Below are 18,091 nucleotides of genomic sequence, written 5' to 3' on the forward strand. Positions count from 1 at the left end.
AACATGTGTTAATATCCCCACGTCACTTTTAGTATTTAACATGTGTTAATATCCCCATGTAACTTTTAGTATTTAACATGTGTTAATATCCCCACGTCACTTTTAGTATTTAACATGTGTTAATATCCCCATGTCACTTTTAGTATTTAACATGTGTTAATATCCCCATGTAACTTTTAGTATTTAACATGTGTTAATATCCCCACGTCACTTTTAGTATTTAACATGTGTTAATATCCCCACGTCACTTTTAGTATTTAACATGTGTTAATATCCCCACGTCACTTTTAGTATTTAACATGTGTTAATATCCCCACGTCACTTTTAGTATTTAACATGTGTTAATATCCCCACGTCACTTTTAGTATTTAACATGTGTTAATATCCCCACGTCACTTTTAGTATTTAACATGTGTTAATATCCCCACGTCACTTTTAGTATTTAACATGTGTTAATATCCCCATGTCACTTTTAGTATTTAACATGTGTTAATATCCCCACGTCACTTTTAGTATTTAACATGTGTTAATATCCCCACGTCACTTTTAGTATTTAACATGTGTTAATATCCCCACGTCACTTTCAGTATTTAACATGTGTTAATATCCCCACGTCACTTTTAGTATTTAACATGTGTTAATATCCCCACGTCACTTTTAGTATTTAACATGTGTTAATATCCCCACGTCACTTTTAGTATTTAACATGTGTTAATATCCCCACTTCACTTTTAGTATTTAACATGTGTTAATATCCCCATGTAACTTTTAGTATTTAACATGTGTTAATATCCCCACGTCACTTTTAGTATTTAACATGTGTTAATATCCCCACGTCACTTTTAGTATTTAACATGTGTTAATATCCCCACGTCACTTTTAGTATTTAACATGTGTTAATATCCCCACGTCACTTTTAGTATTTAACATGTGTTAATATCCCCACGTCACTTTTAGTATTTAACATGTGTTAATATCCCCACGTCACTTTTAGTATTTAACATGTGTTAATATCCCCACGTCACTTTTAGTATTTAACATGTGTTAATATCCCCACGTCACTTTTAGTATTTAACATGTGTTAATATCCCCACTTCACTTTTAGTATTTAACATGTGTTAATATCCCCACGTCACTTTTAGTATTTAACATGTGTTAATATCCCCACGTCACTTTTAGTATTTAACATGTGTTAATATCCCCACGTCACTTTTAGTATTTAACATGAGTTAATATCCCCACGTCACTTTTAGTATTTAACATGTGTTAATATCCCCACGTCACTTCTAGTATTTAACATGTGTTAATATCCCCACGTCACTTTTAGTATTTAACATGTGTTAATATCCCCACGTCACTTTTAGTATTTAACATGTATTAATATCCCCACGTCACTTTTAGTATTTAACATGTGTTAATATCCCCACGTCACTTTTAGTATTTAACATGTGTTAATATCCCCACGTCACTTTTAGTATTTAACATGTGTTAATATCCCCACGTCACTTTTAGTATTTAACATGTGTTAATATCCACACGTCACTTTTAGTATTTAACATGTGTTAATATCCCCACGTCACTTTTAGTATTTAACATGTGTTAATATCCCCACGTCACTTTTAGCATTTAACATGTGTTAATATCCCCACGTCACTTTTAGTATTTAACATGTGTTAATATCCCCACGTCACTTTTAGTATTTAACATGTGTTAATATCCCCACGTCACTTTTAGTATTTAACATGTGTTAATATCCCCACTTCACTTTTAGTATTTAACATGTGTTAATATCCCCACGTCACTTTTAGTATTTAACATGTGTTAATATCCCCACTTCACTTTTAACATGGGTTATTTTTTGACATTGACATGGTTGTGGTCTGGTTACAGTTGGGACTGCCAATGCCGTTGGAACTAGTGCCAATTACATGAACATCTCTTAATAGTTCCATCCAATTCATCAGATAGATGCTGACAAACTCCTGCTCTGATCCAGCTCGTTAGGGGCCCGTTTGGCCAGGAAATCAACCTGGAGGGCTTTGATAGGTTTTAATATCATGAACACATATTTCATGGGTTTCCATGTCCCCCAGGGAGGTAGTGGGTAGAGGGTCCTCTGATGTGAAGGCATGTGTGGTGTTGTAGCACGACGCCACAGGCAGACAGGGGGGAAGACAGGAGGGATGGAGGGAGAAAAGGATTTGATGCCCCCCTCGTTCACCTCAGACAACCCCAGAAGACATACAGTAGATAAAATGGCCCAATGTTGGGAAAATAAAGCTTTTGTGAATCTGAATATACACTAGCAGCTATGGATTCACACAAATAGTGTTTATTCACATAACAAACGACATATCTGGGAGAGGGGAGCGTGTTCATGCTTTAGATGAGTGAGTTTTTACGTGGGGCTGTCTGCGGCCATTTTGGATTGACTTTGTTTTCCATGTCAACAACATGAGCTGAAAAACGGAGTTCGCCGGGCAATGCAACATCACGTTATAGTCTGAGCAGCTCCTGCCTGGCCACTCCCATCAGTTACCCAATGACAACAAAGCCCGGCGTGGCCTCCGGCCTAGCTAGCTTTAGTGATTTATCTTTGTGCATACTAACAGGGGGCTCAGTCAGCGGGAGGCCTCTGCATCACGTCGCTCATTACAAAACATCAGCGGATTACCCAGATCGACTCCCTGAAATCCCTTCATTGGAATAATATAGTGAAATGCATCTATCCCAGGGTCGCCGCGAGGGGCCATCCCACTTGTCTGAGCAAAGTTGACATGTCATTGTCTTCGGCTTGGAGTGGTGGAGGGTTGGGGGGAGTGTGTGTGTGCATGTGTGTGTGCGTGTACGTTTATGTGTCTATGTGCGAGTGCACCCGCGCATGCGAGGCAAATCCATTAATTCGCAGTGACGTTGAACGTAGCGACAATCCCCGACCCCCAATCCCGAGGTTAATTAAATCCAAATTAAGCTCGTTAGGCGGACAGAAACACCTGCTTTTTAAAACAACAGTCAAACAAAAACATGTTGGGGAGAGATGTCATTAACGTGCTAATGCTAAATCCCCCCAGCTTTATTTGGGAGCTGGGGTTTTTGTCAGTCAACACAATGAGAAGAATCCTACTATTATCCCTGGGTCAATATTGACCACCAACACAAGTGTTAATTGGATCCTGAAACGCCAAGCTAAGTCTCACCTACTCTCGGAGCAGTTCAAAGAGATAATGAATATCTAATTATTATTTTTTTATTCCAGCTACGTTTATACACGTTGCATGTGCTTGAATCACTCGGGGCAGAGATGGTGTTCTAATGTGGGATTCTAAATCATGGAGCATAAAACTCATCAAAAGAGGAAAACCCTCCCTGAGCTTGTTCCTGCTTGTCGTGGAGCGCCTGGCAACAGACATCAAGACAGGGATCTTCATCATGGATGCCCTGAGGGCCAGATTAACTACACAGTTCCTCCCCATGCTGCCCTACTGCCATACCTTCCATCAACACCACACAACCCATACACAGACAGACAGACACACACACACACACACACACACACACACACACACACATACACACACACACACACACACACACACACACACACACACACACTCCCAAACACACACACATACACACACACACCCTCAAGGCCGGTGTGGTGCCAGGGAGAGAATCCAGGTCTGTTGTGTAGCTCATCAAGCTACACAGTAAAGATGTCTAATTACAGTGAGTCCTGCTTCAAAGGGAAAAGGCCAGTGCCAATACTATTGATAATTCACATGAAATAAGCTGTCATTGGGAATAGGGCTGGGAAAAGGAAATGTTTCATTTTTATTAGATTTGGTGGGTCTGTAATCATCTTGTTGGGCGTGGAGGATAAGCATAGGAAGCCTGAGCCAGATATATCAGATTAAGTATGGTACTGTAGCTGACTCCTTTGCCTTATGTGATGCAGGATATACAGTAAGTATGACCCTATCATAAAAACTGTATGTTTTCTGGTTTATAATGATATGATCACTCACAGACTGTATTATTAAAGATATTCACAAGTGAACCAATGAGGACGCTACATCCTGAATCTCAATAGCCAATGAGACCATAATAATCATAATCAACTCATGTTTACACTTGACCCTTGACCTCTGAAATTACCTCTGGCTTCTTGACTCGTCCCTCCTGGAAGGAGCAGGTGCGTGGGTCGTGGGTGCAGTCATGTCTGTATTTACACCAGTGGCACTGGTAGGGGCTTCTCACACATGACAAACACCTGAGAGAGGAGAAGGAGAGAGTAGAAGGAGAGAGGAGTATGAGAGAGGAGAGAGGGGAAGGAGAGAGGAGAAGGAGGAAGTGAGAGGAGGAGAGAGGAGAAGAAGTAGGAGAGAGGAGAAGGAGAGAGGAGAGAGGAGAAAGAGAGAGGAGAAGAAGTAGGAGAGAGGAGAACGAGAGAGGAGAGAGGAGAAAGAGAGAGGAGAAGAAGTAGGAGAGAGGAGAGGCGTAGGAGAGAGGAGTGGGAGAGAGGAGAGAGGAGAAGGAGAGAGGCGAGAGGCGAGAAAAGAAGGATGAGGAAAGAAGAGTAGGAGAGAGAGAGGAGAAGAAATAGGGGAGAGGAGAGAGGAGTTGGAGAGAGGGGAGATCAGAGAGGAGAGAGTAGGATAGAGGAGTAGGAGAAGGAGAGAGGAGGGAGGAAAAAGGAATAGGAGAGAGGAGACAGGAGAGAGGAGAAGGAGAAAGGAGAATAATAAGGAGAAAGGAGTAGGATAAAGGAGAGAGGAGAGAGTAGAAGGAGAGAGGAGAGAGGAGAAGGAGAGTGAAGAACAGGAGAGAGGAGAGAGAGTGAGGAACAGGAGAAAGGAGAGAGAGTGAAGAACAGGAGAGAGGAGAGAGTGAGGAACAGGAGAAAGGAGAGAGAGTGAGGAACAGGAGAGAGGAGAGAGACTATGACATTACTTTAATATTCTTTAGTTATGGGTATCAAACATCAATGATATGTTACAGTTTATAATTAAATTTTCAACACTTCCTTTAAAAAAAATGTAATAAGCGTGTAATTCTGACTGTAATTGAGACTAGACATGTAGACTTACGACTTGTGGACGCTGCAGTTGTAGAAGACAAAGCTGGTGTTGGCGAAGACCAGGCCTGTCTCCTTGGACTTGAGGTAGAGCTGAACTATCTGGTGATCAGCTGGAGGGAGGGAGGGAGGATACAGAGAAAAACACTATGAGCAGGGTTGGACCACACCAACATATTAGATCACCTGGGATGTATTCACTAGCAAACAAACAGAACCAAACGGAACATAACGGGGAGAGACCTATCTGAATTTGTTGTACAGAAACTCTTGTTTTTGTTGTGAAATGTTTTCCGTTGCAAAACGTTTTTTTAACTGTTTGCAAAGGTGTGCACTAATGATTACACCCCAGCGCACCTCAACCAATGGGAGGGGCTGACTGATTTTATGTCTATATCTACTATATCAGAGATGTACTGACTCTAGGATCTCTAGTCTGAATTATATATCTACTATATCAGAGATGTACTGACTCTAGGATCTCTAGTCTGAATTATATATCTACTATATCAGAGATATACTGACTCTAGGATCTCTAGGTTACTGGAGGGGTCTACAGAGACAGTCTGTCTGCTCCTGTTCTTCTGTCTGGCTTCCTAATGAAGGACTGTGTGTTAATGAAGGTGTCTACAGAGACAGTCTGTCTGCTCCTGTCCTTCTGTCTGGTTTCCTAATGAAGGACTGTGTGTTAATGTAGGTGTCTACAGAGACAGTCTGTCTGCTCCTGTCCTTCTGTCTGGTTTCCTAATGAAGGACTGTGTGTTAATGGAGGTGTCTACAGAGACAGTCTGTCTGCTCCTGTCCTTCTGTCTGGCTTCCTTATGAAGGACTGTGTGTTAATGGAGGTGTCTACAGAGACAGTCTGTCTGCTCCTGTCCTTCTGTCTGGCTTCCTAATGAAGGACTGACTCCATGTTTAATTCAACAGGCCGACATAGACATCTCCTCCCCCAAAGACAGGAAGAGAAAATTGTCGTCTCCCTCCCTCTCTCTGTCACTCTTGTCTTCTTTTACCCTTCTTCGCTGCCTCTCTCTGTCGCTCCGGTCTTCGTCTCCGTTCCCTCTCTCTTCTCTCTGTCACTCCCGCTCTCTCCCTTTCCCTCTTTCCCCTTTGTGTTGCTCCTGTCTTCCTATCCCTCCTCTCTCTCTCCCCTCTCTCTCTCTTGCTCGCTCTCTCCCTAACAAAAGGGGTGAATCGTTCATCAATCACGGTAAAGTGTGGCTGACAATGAATCTGTCCTAATTAGAGCACTTAAATGTTACCTTGATGTCTGCTAGGCTGCTATCACTAGCTCACTACCCCCTCCCTGCAGGGCCCCTCGGCCTCTCTCTCTCTGACACTGCCTGAACAAGATGGCTGCCTAATGAGGCACTCCATCCCTATCCATTAGTGTGGTGTTTCCTAAAGGACAAAATACACAGACGTGTGTGTGTGTGTGTGTGTGTGTGTGTGTGTGTGTGTGTGTGTGTGTGTGTGTGTGTGTGTGTGTGTGTGTGTGTGTGTGTGTGCGTGCGTGCGTGTGTAAGAGGTGGTGTGGTAATTAGTAACCTTGCATGAAGACTTGTGTCAGCTCCTCGACCTAACGCCTTTAGCTCAGCAGCCTAACACAATCTTGCTCCATACAGCCAAGTCAGGTTTAATCTCAGACAGTCACATACATGGTAACATGTTACTGCGGCATCAACAGCTTTGCATGATGTTCATTTGGCATAACACTGAACATGTTCCTAATTCCCCTAAGTACCCTTTACTCTATCAGTTATACATCTGTGCATATGTTGTGTGTGTGTGTGTGTGTGTGTGTGTGTGTGTGCAACAGGATGTGTGTGTATGTCAGTGTGTGTGAAGGGTTAGGTGAAGGTATTGTGTATCAGTAGGTGAGTGGGTGTGTCTGTTTCGTGTGTGTGTGTGTGTGTGTGTGTAATTTAGTCCGGGTTTGGTGTGAAGGTGTAATAGCCCATGTACTCTGTAAGTGCCCCCTCCCCCGTACTGTAGGTGTCCCCCCCTCTGTACTGTAAGCAGGGGTTTAGTGTGTGTTAGGCCTCAGTGGGTCCCTCAGCCCTGTAATTTCATGGTGGCCTGCTTGCCTCGCTCCCAATACTTATAGGTGTTATTATTCATGCCAGGCTGTACACAATCCCACCGTTGGGCTCTCACCCATCCGAGGCCACTGCCAAAAAGCCAGTCATCTGCTAATTTAGCTAGTGTATGGTTAGCCTAGATGAGTCCCAAATGGCACCCTATTCCCTATGTAGTGCACTACTTTTGACCAGGCTCTGGCCAAAAGCACTACATAGAGAAACGGGTGGCATTTGGGACGCAAACTCAACATCAACAATAACAATGAAAGTGTCCATGTGAATGGTCTTTCTCTCTCTTCTAAGGCCTTTAGTCCTTCCCACCTTTACATTAGGTTAGATTTCTCTCCAGCTCCTGTTCATTCACTATGAAGACTGATGTAGAGAAAACTATTTCAAAGACATTCGCTAAATGCGGTAAACAAATAAACATCTGCAGAGTATTTATAGGAGGAACAATTCAGGGGTTTTCTTCCTCTTTTCTCTTTAGCAGGATTAGCGTTGTGCCACCGTGAACCAACAGCTAGCGTTAGTGCTCCCTTACTACTTTTGAGGAGGCGTTAGCTTAGCCAACGTGAACCAACAGCTAGCGTTAGTGCTCCCTTACTACTTTTGAGGAGGCGTTAGCTTAGCCAACGTGAAGCAGCAGCTAGCGTTAGTGCTCCCTTACTACTTTTGAGGAGGCGTTAGCTTAGCCAACGTGAAGCAGCAGCTAGCGTTAGTGCTCCCTTACTACTTTTGAGGAGGCGTTACCGTAGCCAACGTGAAGCAGCAGCTAGCGTTAGTGCTCCCTTACTACTTTTGAGGAGGCGTTAGCGTAGCCAACGTGAAGCAGCAGCTAGTGTTAGTGCTCCCTTACTACTTTTGAGGAGGCGTTAGCGTAGCCAACGTGAAGCAGCAGCTAGCGTTAGCACTCCCCTGCTTCTTTTGAGGCGCGGCAGCGTCTTCATTATCTCCACATGGAGACGTCTGGGTATTATGAAAGATTACCAGTCCTCCAGGCAGCTGCCCAGATGTGTGCACTTTTCAATTATACCTGGGTTAACCAACCACGTCGAGGAGGAGAGAAGCGAGGGATGAGAGAGGGACAAGAAAGCTTAGCTCGGAGAATGAATGCTGTCAAAAGCGTTTTCTGGCAGCGGGATTCATTTTTAACCGCTCCTCCCCTTCACTTTGCCTTCGAAATGAGTCCCGGAGAGGTGGAGTGATCTGCCCGCGCTCAGGGCTGTTGGGGTCCCACATGTCTCTGTCAGCATACCTCCTCGGTGAGAGAGTAAATAAATAAACGCTCTGTAATGACAGTTGATTGGGTGACTAAACACGTTCTAGGGCGCAGCTCCGAGGGCTTCCTGGCTACGATGGGTAACAGGGAACGTAAGCCCTCGTAACCCCAGACCACACGAAGACCCAAATGAGACGCAAATCAGTTCCCACATTTAGCAGGTCCCTGGCTTAATGAGTTAGTGTTTTGGCTTCATACTTAAACTAGTTAGTGTTTTGGCTTCATCAGTAACACCTCCAGAAGCGTCAATACACTCATGTAAACCACGTAAAAAAAATAAAAATAATAACATACTCAAAAGCAAAACCGAGCTCTTTGATTGGTCTGTAATCAGTCAGGTATCTCATGCTACAGACCTTTGTCTACGATAATGCGAGGCACCTCCTTCTCGGCAGGCGAGCTGCACCTGATGCGGTTCCCCTCCACCAGACCGTCCATCTCAGCCAGGTCCTCAAAGGTACAGTTGACCCCTGCAGACAACTCTGGGACGTTATGGGCCTCCAGGATCAGCTGTGGAGAGAAGACAGAGGGGGGTTACATATGGCATCAGGGGAGAAGAGCGGAGTAGAGGGAGGGGGTGGAACGGTCCTGTGTGGCTCAGTCAGTAGAGCATGGCGCTTTCAACGCCAGGGATGTGGGTTTGATTCCCACGGGGGATCAGTAGGAAAATATATGCACTCACTACTGTAAGTATCTCTGGATGAGAGCGTCTGCTAAATGACTCAAATGGCGTGAGAATTGGGAGATATTCCATTAGTAGAATTGGGAGATATTCCATTAGTAGAATTGGGAGATATTCCATTAGTAGAATTGGGAGATATTCCATTAGTAGAATTGGGAGATATTCCATTAGTAGAATTGGGAGATATTCCATTAGTAGAATTGGGAGATATTCCATTAGTAGAATTGGGAGATATTCCATTAGTAGAATTGGGAGATATTCCATTAGTAGAATTGGGAGATAATCCATTAGTAGAATTGAGAGATACAGCGATGGGATAGATGAATGTATGGTGTCACCTGATGGTGGAGGGATAGATGAGGGGGAGAGAGGACAGCTGGGGGTAAGGATCCCCTGTAGACATACCATACCGTGATAAAGCCACAACATTGAGGGTTCAGTGAGTAGCAGTTCACCCTACATCACATCACACATCAGTATAGGCTCTGGTGTCCCAAATAGCACCCTGATCCCTATGTAGAGCACTACTGTTGATCAGGTGGCCCATATGGCTTGGTTCAAAAGCAGTGCACTATATAGGAAAAAGGCTGGCATTTGGGACTCAGCCTATATTAGCACATCACAACAGAAACATCAACATGACAGGATGTCTTCAGAGAGGCAGGAAGTCTTTCCTGTCCAGAGGACCATCTACGGCTCTCGCTGACTCACCCATCCATCAACTCATTCTGACATGAATACCTTTTCAATGGACATGAGAGAGAAGGAGAGAGAGCGTGAAGGAGAGGGAGAGAGAGTGAAAGAGAAGGAGAGGGAGAGAGAGTGAAAGATGGAGAGAGTGAAGGAGAGGGAGAGAGAGAGTGAAAGAGAGAAAGTGAAGGAGAGGGAGATTGAGTGAAGGAGAGAGTGAAGGGGAGAGAGAGTGAAAGAGAGAACGTGAAGGAGAGGGAGAGCGAGTGAAGGAGAGGTAGAGAGAGTGAAGAAGAGGGAGAGAGATAGAAACAAAAAGACAAGGAGAGAAGAAGACAGCAGGACATGTTTGTTGAGCATCAGCTCTGTGTTTTACAAAGGCTGCTGGCGATTCTTTGACTGTTTGTCATCTGGTGAACAGTTGGAGGCCAATGCCCTCCTTGCTCTGTCCCCCTGGGCTACCCACCATGCCCTGCGGCAGGCCGCGCCAATTTCACATCCCACTTCTACGAGTACATGTCCCTGAGAGAGAGGGAGGGAGGGGGGAAGGAGGGAGGGAGGGGATGAGCTAGGTGGAAAGGGAGAGGAGGAAGGTGAGAGGAAATTAGGTATGGGGGAAGGGGGGGGGCAGAAATGAAGGGAAGAAAGAGGCAGGATGAGAAAAGGAAGTAGAGAAAGAAAGAAACAGTAAAACAAGTATGCAAGCAGGCAGGAGGGAGGGAGGGAATGAGGAAGAGAAAGGATGTAGATTCCTGTTGTTGATAGTGCTGAGTAAACTGCCCTCCTCTCTAAAGAGCAGAGGATGAGTGGGGGGGGACTTGACGAGTAGAAAAATAGTCCTTGAACAAGTGAGAAAGGGGGAGAAAAATATGAATGGGGTCAAGACCAAAATATAAATATTGAGGTGGCAAATAGAGGAGGCCTTGCATCCATTCTGCTGTTGGCCGCAGCACATTTCTAATACGGAGCCAGAGAAGCTCCTGTACGATGTGAGACGGGCTGACCTGCACTGTTTTTATATTGCTGTTTAGTGTTTAATGAAAAGTCTGTCGCTGGGCACCGTACAGATACAGGAGCTTCCCTATTACTGTAGAGGAGCCACACGCAGCCAGGGTCGGAGACACAGCCCTCTTCCCACTTCATTTCTTTCTCCTTTTAAGGAGCAATGTGGCGCAAGTTTTCTTCAATTACATTTGGAGCAGTCGCGGCCCTAACCCGAGCCGCCCGGGCCTAAACATGGAGTAGGAAAATAAGCTGTGTTCCGTGTCAATTGAATCACACACACACACATGGAGAGAAATAGGTTCTCGCGCCTCTCCTTAATAATACACTGCGTCACGCGTGGAGGCTATGATGTGATAGATCGTATTGGCTTGGGTTGCCATAGTGACATAAAGAGGAGGATGTTGATCTGGGGGTGGTTCATTTAGATGCATACTGTACATGCCTCCTTGATTTGTATCACATGTGGCAGATTATGACAGCTGAATATATGATGCATTATACCGTAATAACACATGGTATGACACATCTTATGACTGTCATCCACTGAAAACAGAGTGTGAGATTCCACATGCCTTTTGGATTCCTATTACAATGTGTGAATACATCTATTGTTACAAGCTGTGAGCATATTTGAATTGTCATTGTAGTGAGAGACAAGCAGCCTGGTGACAAGTCATTATCTTCTCTTCTCTGTCTGGAGGCATGTGAATACAGACCTACAGCAATATACTTGTAATAACACTAACAGTAGAGTCCAGACCTCCTCTGTGAAGCTATTAGAATTGTGTTTTATCTCAACAGGGAGCGATCTGGTCAGTTTACTAGCACCTGCTCTAGGAAGTCTTTATAGGATGGCTGTTATATCTACAGACAACAGCCCCAGAGACACTCCAAAAACAAACGCAAGAGGAAAAGCTAATGGGCAAATAAAGAAGAAAAACATATCAATGCTTTTATGAGAGAGAAACTCCTCTGTAGAGGGCTCCAGCTTATCTTTTTAAACTGATATTTAATAACTAAAAGGTCAAGGACTGGCCCTGCCTGCCCGCACAGTCTCACCAATCAATTGGATGGGAGATCTGTTGCATAGAGAAAGGTTAAACACTCTCAGAACGCCAAGGCAGAGTGTGTGTGTGTGTGTGTGTGTGTACACACACTCTCGCTCTCCATGATTATTATTATTATTACACCCATGGAGCTGAATGTACAGACAGGACCCTGAGAGTAGTATCTGTACATGACCTTACCCTTCCTGATTTACGTTTATATACTTGGCCAGCAGAGATTAAAAGCAATCTCATATCCCCATTACGTATAAAATGGGATTGAAATGACACCGTAGATCGTTGGTATTCAAAGTTGGGGGGGGGAACTGCAGTGGGGTCGCAAAATAAATATCTATTTTTTGGGTGTGGGGGGCACAGATTCATGAGATCATTTGAAAAATTCAATTTATTTGATTAAGACATGAAAATGTAATGAATTGAAGTTACTTGTGGGTGTAAAAATCTAATTTAAGGTTGTGTCATTATTTTGGGGGTGGGGTCATGATAAATTATCACAAAAATAATGGGGTCCCCAGAAATTCCGACGGATGAAATGGGATCCCAGCTGAAAAAGTCTGAATACCACTGTCATAGATGGACAGATGGATGCAGTGTGTTGCATTTACTGGTGTACTGATCTACAGTCCAGTCCTACAGAACACACACATCCAGCCAAGCATTTATTGTTCTACAGTCTAGTCCTACAGAACACACACATCCAGCCAAGCATTTATTGTTCTACAGTCTAGTCCTACAGAACACACACATCCAGCCAAGCATTTACTGTTCTACAGTCTAGTCCTACAGAACACACACATCCAGCCAAGCATCTACTGATCTACAGTCTAGTCCTACAGAAAACACACATCCAGCCAAGCATCTACTGTTCTACAGTCTAGTCCTACAGAACACACACATCCAGCCAAGCATTTACTGTTCTACAGTCTAGTCCTACAGAACACACATATCCAGCCAAGCATTTACTGGTGTACTGTTCTACAGTCTAGTCCTACAGAACACACATATCCAGCCAAGCATTTACTGGTGTACTGTTCTACAGTCTAGTCCTACAGAACACACACATCCAGCCAAGCATTTACTGGTGTACTGTTCTACAGTCTAGTCCTACAGAACACACACATCCAGCCAAGCACATGAAAATGGAATTTAGTTCCAAGCATGAACATAGCTAAAGAGACCTGGTGGACATTATTCTGCCGTCACCAGTGTCTGCCGTCTGGTGTCTGCCGTTTCCCCTATCCGCCAAAAACACCAGTCCACTTCTTATTCACCATAAACCGTTGGTGGTGTGATTCTACAGAGAGGGTTTGGCTAGTGTCCTGGGGAGTGTTGTGTACTGTGTATCTGATTGGCGCCTGGTGGGTGGCGCCAGGATTACACAGGGAGAAAGAGGGAAAGGCTGTGGCCTGCTTTGATGGGTTTACTGACACGACACAACACAGGTGGAGAGAGGAGAGAGTACACACACACGCACACACACGCACACACAGCGTCCCTCAAAGGAGCTGCCCAGATCAGCAAGACTCATACAGTCATACAGACAGACAGCAGAGGTGTTAAGACATCAGACTGACCAATAGACACCTCTAGTGTGGAGGGAGAGGTGTTAAGACAGCAGACTGACCAGTAGACACCTCTAGTGTGGAGGGAGAGGTGTTAAGACAGCAGACTGACCAGTAGACACCTCTAGTGTGGAGGGAGAGGTGTTAAGACAGCAGACTGACCAGTAGACACCTCTAGTGTGGAGGGAGAGGTGTTAAGACAGCAGACTGACCAGTAGACACCTCTAGTGTGGAGGGAGAGGTGTTTAGTGCCAGCAACACAACACAATCCCAGCTGATTCCATACACAATATCAGATCAGCTGGTAGGGTATGCTATATCTCTATATAATACCCACCCAGTGGGCAAAACAGAGTGAAATTATGTCATTATTATAACCAGTGTTATGTTCACTACGATGTCATTGAAAATCTCCCTCTAGGGAGGTTTTCAGTAGCCTCGTACGAACCATCCTGATCTTGCGAGCTTCCATTCTGTTCCAGTGAAGCGAGACCAGGATGGTACGTACGAGGCCAGGTTTTTAGTGCCAGCAAAACAGCATCACCCGAGTGATTCCATGAACAATATCAGAGCAGCAGCTACACAGCGTCTATATAACCCCCAGTATCACTGATCATTACACAGAAGTCTGTGGAAGCCTGGAAGCCAACGATAATAACGCGTTGTCTAGATAGACAGAGACAGAACACAGCTGCAATATACAGATGATTAGATGATGGCTAGGTGGCATGAGGTAATGCTAGGGGAAACCCTGGCCTTGATGGACAGATCTGTAAGGACCTGTGACATGTGAGGGGATAATTACGTTATGGCCATTGGCTAAAGATGATTCCCCAGGCTTAACCGTGTTAGTGAGGCACAACATCAATACCTTCAACTATGACATGGTTCATTGGACCACTAAAATGGTTGGGCGTCTCCTGTTTTTTTCCTAATCTGATTTTTCCGATGTGACTGCTCATTCAGTCATCGGATGCAATACCAGATGATGGTATATTGTATACTGATAGGGTTTCTGGTCACCATAGTAACTGTAAGCCTACTAAAATGCAATAATATCGGTCATTGTGCCAGACACTTCTTTTTCATTTTAGACTGGTCAGGTTCAGTGGGGCACGAAATGAGAGAAAACATTTCCAAACGGAGGAGGCGCTATCTGAAGATGTCCAATAAGAATGGCAATATTAAATTTTTCCGTCTCAAAAGGTTTTCTGTTTCCGTGCCTAGTGGACAGGCCCCAGGAGGAAGCAGTGTTCTGAACACACTTTGACCGTGCGAAGTGGTCACCACTCACCGTGACGCTGAACTGGGACACGGAGATGTTGCTGGGGTGGACGCTGAGGCGGACGCACTGCTTGATGTCCCAGGCGAACCGCCGGGGCTCGGCCGAGCGCTCGCAGTTCTCCTTCCTGGTGCACCTGTGGGAACACAAAGTAACAGAGGGGGGAGGTTATTCACCGTAACACCCGTCGCAGCCTTCAGTCAACCCCGTTGGAGCCTCGTTCACATGGCTTGTCCCACCTGCTGAGCGCCTGGGAAACCAGAAGAATGTTAGTTACCTGTGTGAAAGAAGTGGAAATACCTGGGGTGATATTAATACGGAGACATTCATCATATTTCTACCAGAGCTTTATCCACGGATACTCGCCATTCACTGTGACTGGACAACCCTAAAACAATGGCCGCCTCTATTTGTGGAAGTGGAGCTGCTCTGTTGGGAGAAGGGGGACAGGCTCTGTCTTTGTGAGGCCATCTTAATGAGGGCCATTCATGGGCAGTGCCAAGTGCAGGTGGGGGGCGGGGATGGGGAGCAAGGGATGGATTACCCCCCTCTTAATCCAGGGCCAGGTGGTCTAATCCATTCCCATTATATTATGTGGGTTGGTAAATAGACTTAACTCCCTCTTTCTCTCTGCTTTTGTCCCTGGGAGAATTGTGTAGTTCACGTTTCCACACACTAGTATCTGTTGACAGTGGGCCGCTGCCTCTGGTTTACATTCCCAAAGCCACAGCATTACTAAGAACATCTAAACGGCTGTATTATTTCAGCAGCAGGTATAGGGAACGCCTCTAACTCCCATGAGACAGTCACATAGATATTCACACAGAGAGGCTGGGAACATTGGCAAACCTGGGTAAAGAGTACAGACACCTGGGTAAAGTAGAAAGTAAAGAAAGTATGGATATACTCTCACGAAACTTTATATCAACTACCAAAAGACCATTGCACTGTACCTACCACTCCGCGGCCCGACGCTCCACTATAACCCCTAACCTCCTCCTCCATTAAATCCCCGTAAAACCTATTCAGTTTAATCCTCGTTGATTTAAACAAAGTTCTCAAGCAATTAACAGCAAATCCCACAGAGAGCAAAGTCCTCAGAGAGAATGATAGAAGGGACTTCTGGGAGGCTGGATGACGGCTGAGATACAGTAATACCTTCCGCAGTAGAAGCTTTTCATCGGGGGGATGAGATGTGTCTGCATTGTGAAGTTTTAAGCGACCTAGCGTGGAGAAAAGAAGCCGGCAGACAGAATGGAAGAAGAAGAAGTAATCTGCTTCGGAGTGAAAGAAGAGAGAGAGAAGAGAGAACAGAAGAGAGGAGATTTAGGGAAGGCAACAATCATTCAGAGGCTTTTCAATAGTCTTTTTCTCAGCTCCTCCGCTAAGCAGGTCTGAGAAGGCTTTAACCAGAGAGCTTCCCTTTGTGTTCTGCATCAGGCCTCCTGTTCCCCATTGTACTGCTGATTTAATAAACCCCACAGTACACAAAACCCCAGAGAGAATACAGTTATACACTCCTACACACACACCTGAGTGCCTGTACCTGCATGGGTGTTGTATGTATTTGATTCAGTATTGATGTGTTTGGAGTGGGTGTGTTGGCTACGGGTTGGTTCTCGCCACCCGTGTCTACGTGTGTCTATGCGTGAGCGTGCGTGAGAGAAGAAGATGAGTGAGACAGAGAGGTAAATAAGGGTACCATGCAGAGCGATGTAGGGGGAGGGAACCAATCCTGTTGCCTGGTGGCTCAGAGAACTTCTTCAGGAGAGAAATCTCTATTTCATGCTGTTAACTCACCTGCCAGAAGCCTTATCTAAAACATCACACGTGTCAAATCTAACAACTTCTCTCTCTTCCTTCTCCTTTTCCTTCAGTTTGTGATTAGAGGGAACCTGAATTAATAATGTGATATCCCCCCCCCCGAAACCACCCGGTAATGGTACGGTCCGACCACAGAGGGCACTTTGGCTAGCGGTGCAGTCACAATCAATAGAGGGGGTTCTCAGGGTTGCCATTTTAGGGTCTGAAAGCTATGGGGCAGCATGTGTCTGTGAAATCTGACATGGATCCCTTTGACACTTGTGGGATAGTGCACTTTAATTTAATAGGGCACTGCTTTTAGGAGTCATAAACAAGGGCGCTCGTAATGCCCTGAGGGCGTTTCATGACATCATCTCTGTGGGACTCGCAGGCCGTCTGTAAATGGCAGGGCCTGTAGAGACGCTGACAGTGGCAGGACAGACTGTAGAGATCTACTTTGATGTCTTCACAATGACATGTTCATAACTCTGCCTGAAAACACAGGAAGCATTAGAGAGAGAGAGAGAGTGAGATACAGAGAGAGAGAGAGAGACAGAGAGAGACAGAGAGAGAGAGAGAGAGAGAGAGAGAGAGAGAGAGAGATAATTGAGGATGTTTATTGTATGTTCTCTGAGTACTTGTGTTGAGCATGCATAGTTGAGTGTGTATCTTTCTGCAAGTTTGTTTTGTGTTGTACCAAGATGTGGACATGATTAGGCATCTGATAGATATGGTGCTGCCATTTGATGAGTGATCCTCAGAGCACCTGACAGGTTGGGCTCATTAATACATTATCATTAGTGAAGTAAATCAGTCCATTAGAAGAGCTGGGTGGGAATTTGTTTTTCTCGTAATGCAAATGAGCCGTGGAACATGGAGGAATACGTTGGGAATATTGAAGATCAATCATACCTGGAGTGATCTCAAACTGCTCCACCAACTTTCCCTCCCTCCCTCCCTCCCTCCCTCCCTCCCTCCCTCCCTCCCTCCCTCCCTCCCTCCCTCCCTCCCTCCCTCCCTCCCTCTCTTTCTTTCTTTCTTTCTTTCTTTCTTTCTTTCTTTCCTTCCTTCCTTCCTTCCTTCCTTCCTTCCTTCCTTCCTTCCTTCCTTCCTTCCTTCCTTCCTTCCTTCCTTCCTTCCTTCCTTCCTTCCTTCCTTCCTCCCTCCCTCCCTCCCTCCCTCCCTCCCTCCCTCCCTTCCTCCCTCCCTCCCTCCCTCCCTCCCTCCCTCCCTCCCTCCCTCCCTCCCTCCCTCCCTCCCTCTCTTTCTTTCTTTCTTTCTTTCTTTCTTTCTTTCTTTCTTTCTTTCCTTCCTTCCTTCCTTCCTTCCTTCCTTCCTTCCTTCCTTCCTTCCTTCCTTCCTTCCTTCCTTCCTTCCTTCCTTCCTTCCTTCCTTCCTCCCTCCCTCCCTCCCTCCCTCCCTCCCTCCCTCCCTCCCTTCCTCCCTCCCTCCCTCCCTCCCTCCCTCCCTCTCTTTTCCTCTCTATCTCTCTGACTCTAGCCACCTCTTCTCTGCAACACACTGGCTTATATTCACTGCATATGCAGGTTGTAGGGAATTCAATTG

General features: G+C 45.3%; 1 protein-coding gene across 1 annotated transcript in view; it reads right to left on the reverse strand.

Annotated features, from left to right (window-relative positions):
- Positions 1-18,091, reverse strand: part of LOC110510810 (plexin-A4) — a 473,690-nt gene that overhangs the window by 121,550 nt on the left and 334,049 nt on the right. Inside the window, exons 6-9 of the mRNA XM_090213615.1 lie at positions 14,735-14,858; positions 8,791-8,944; positions 5,088-5,187; positions 4,156-4,270 (exon numbers count right to left, since the gene is read on the reverse strand). Coding sequence (XP_090069741.1) covers positions 4,156-4,270; positions 5,088-5,187; positions 8,791-8,944; positions 14,735-14,858 — 493 coding nt within the window. The remainder of the gene's footprint in view (positions 1-4,155; positions 4,271-5,087; positions 5,188-8,790; positions 8,945-14,734; positions 14,859-18,091) is intronic.

This window comes from Oncorhynchus mykiss, chromosome 21 (genome assembly GCF_057628025.1).
Source record: "Oncorhynchus mykiss isolate SJ-2025 chromosome 21, ASM5762802v1, whole genome shotgun sequence".
Lineage (NCBI taxonomy): Eukaryota > Metazoa > Chordata > Actinopteri > Salmoniformes > Salmonidae > Oncorhynchus > Oncorhynchus mykiss.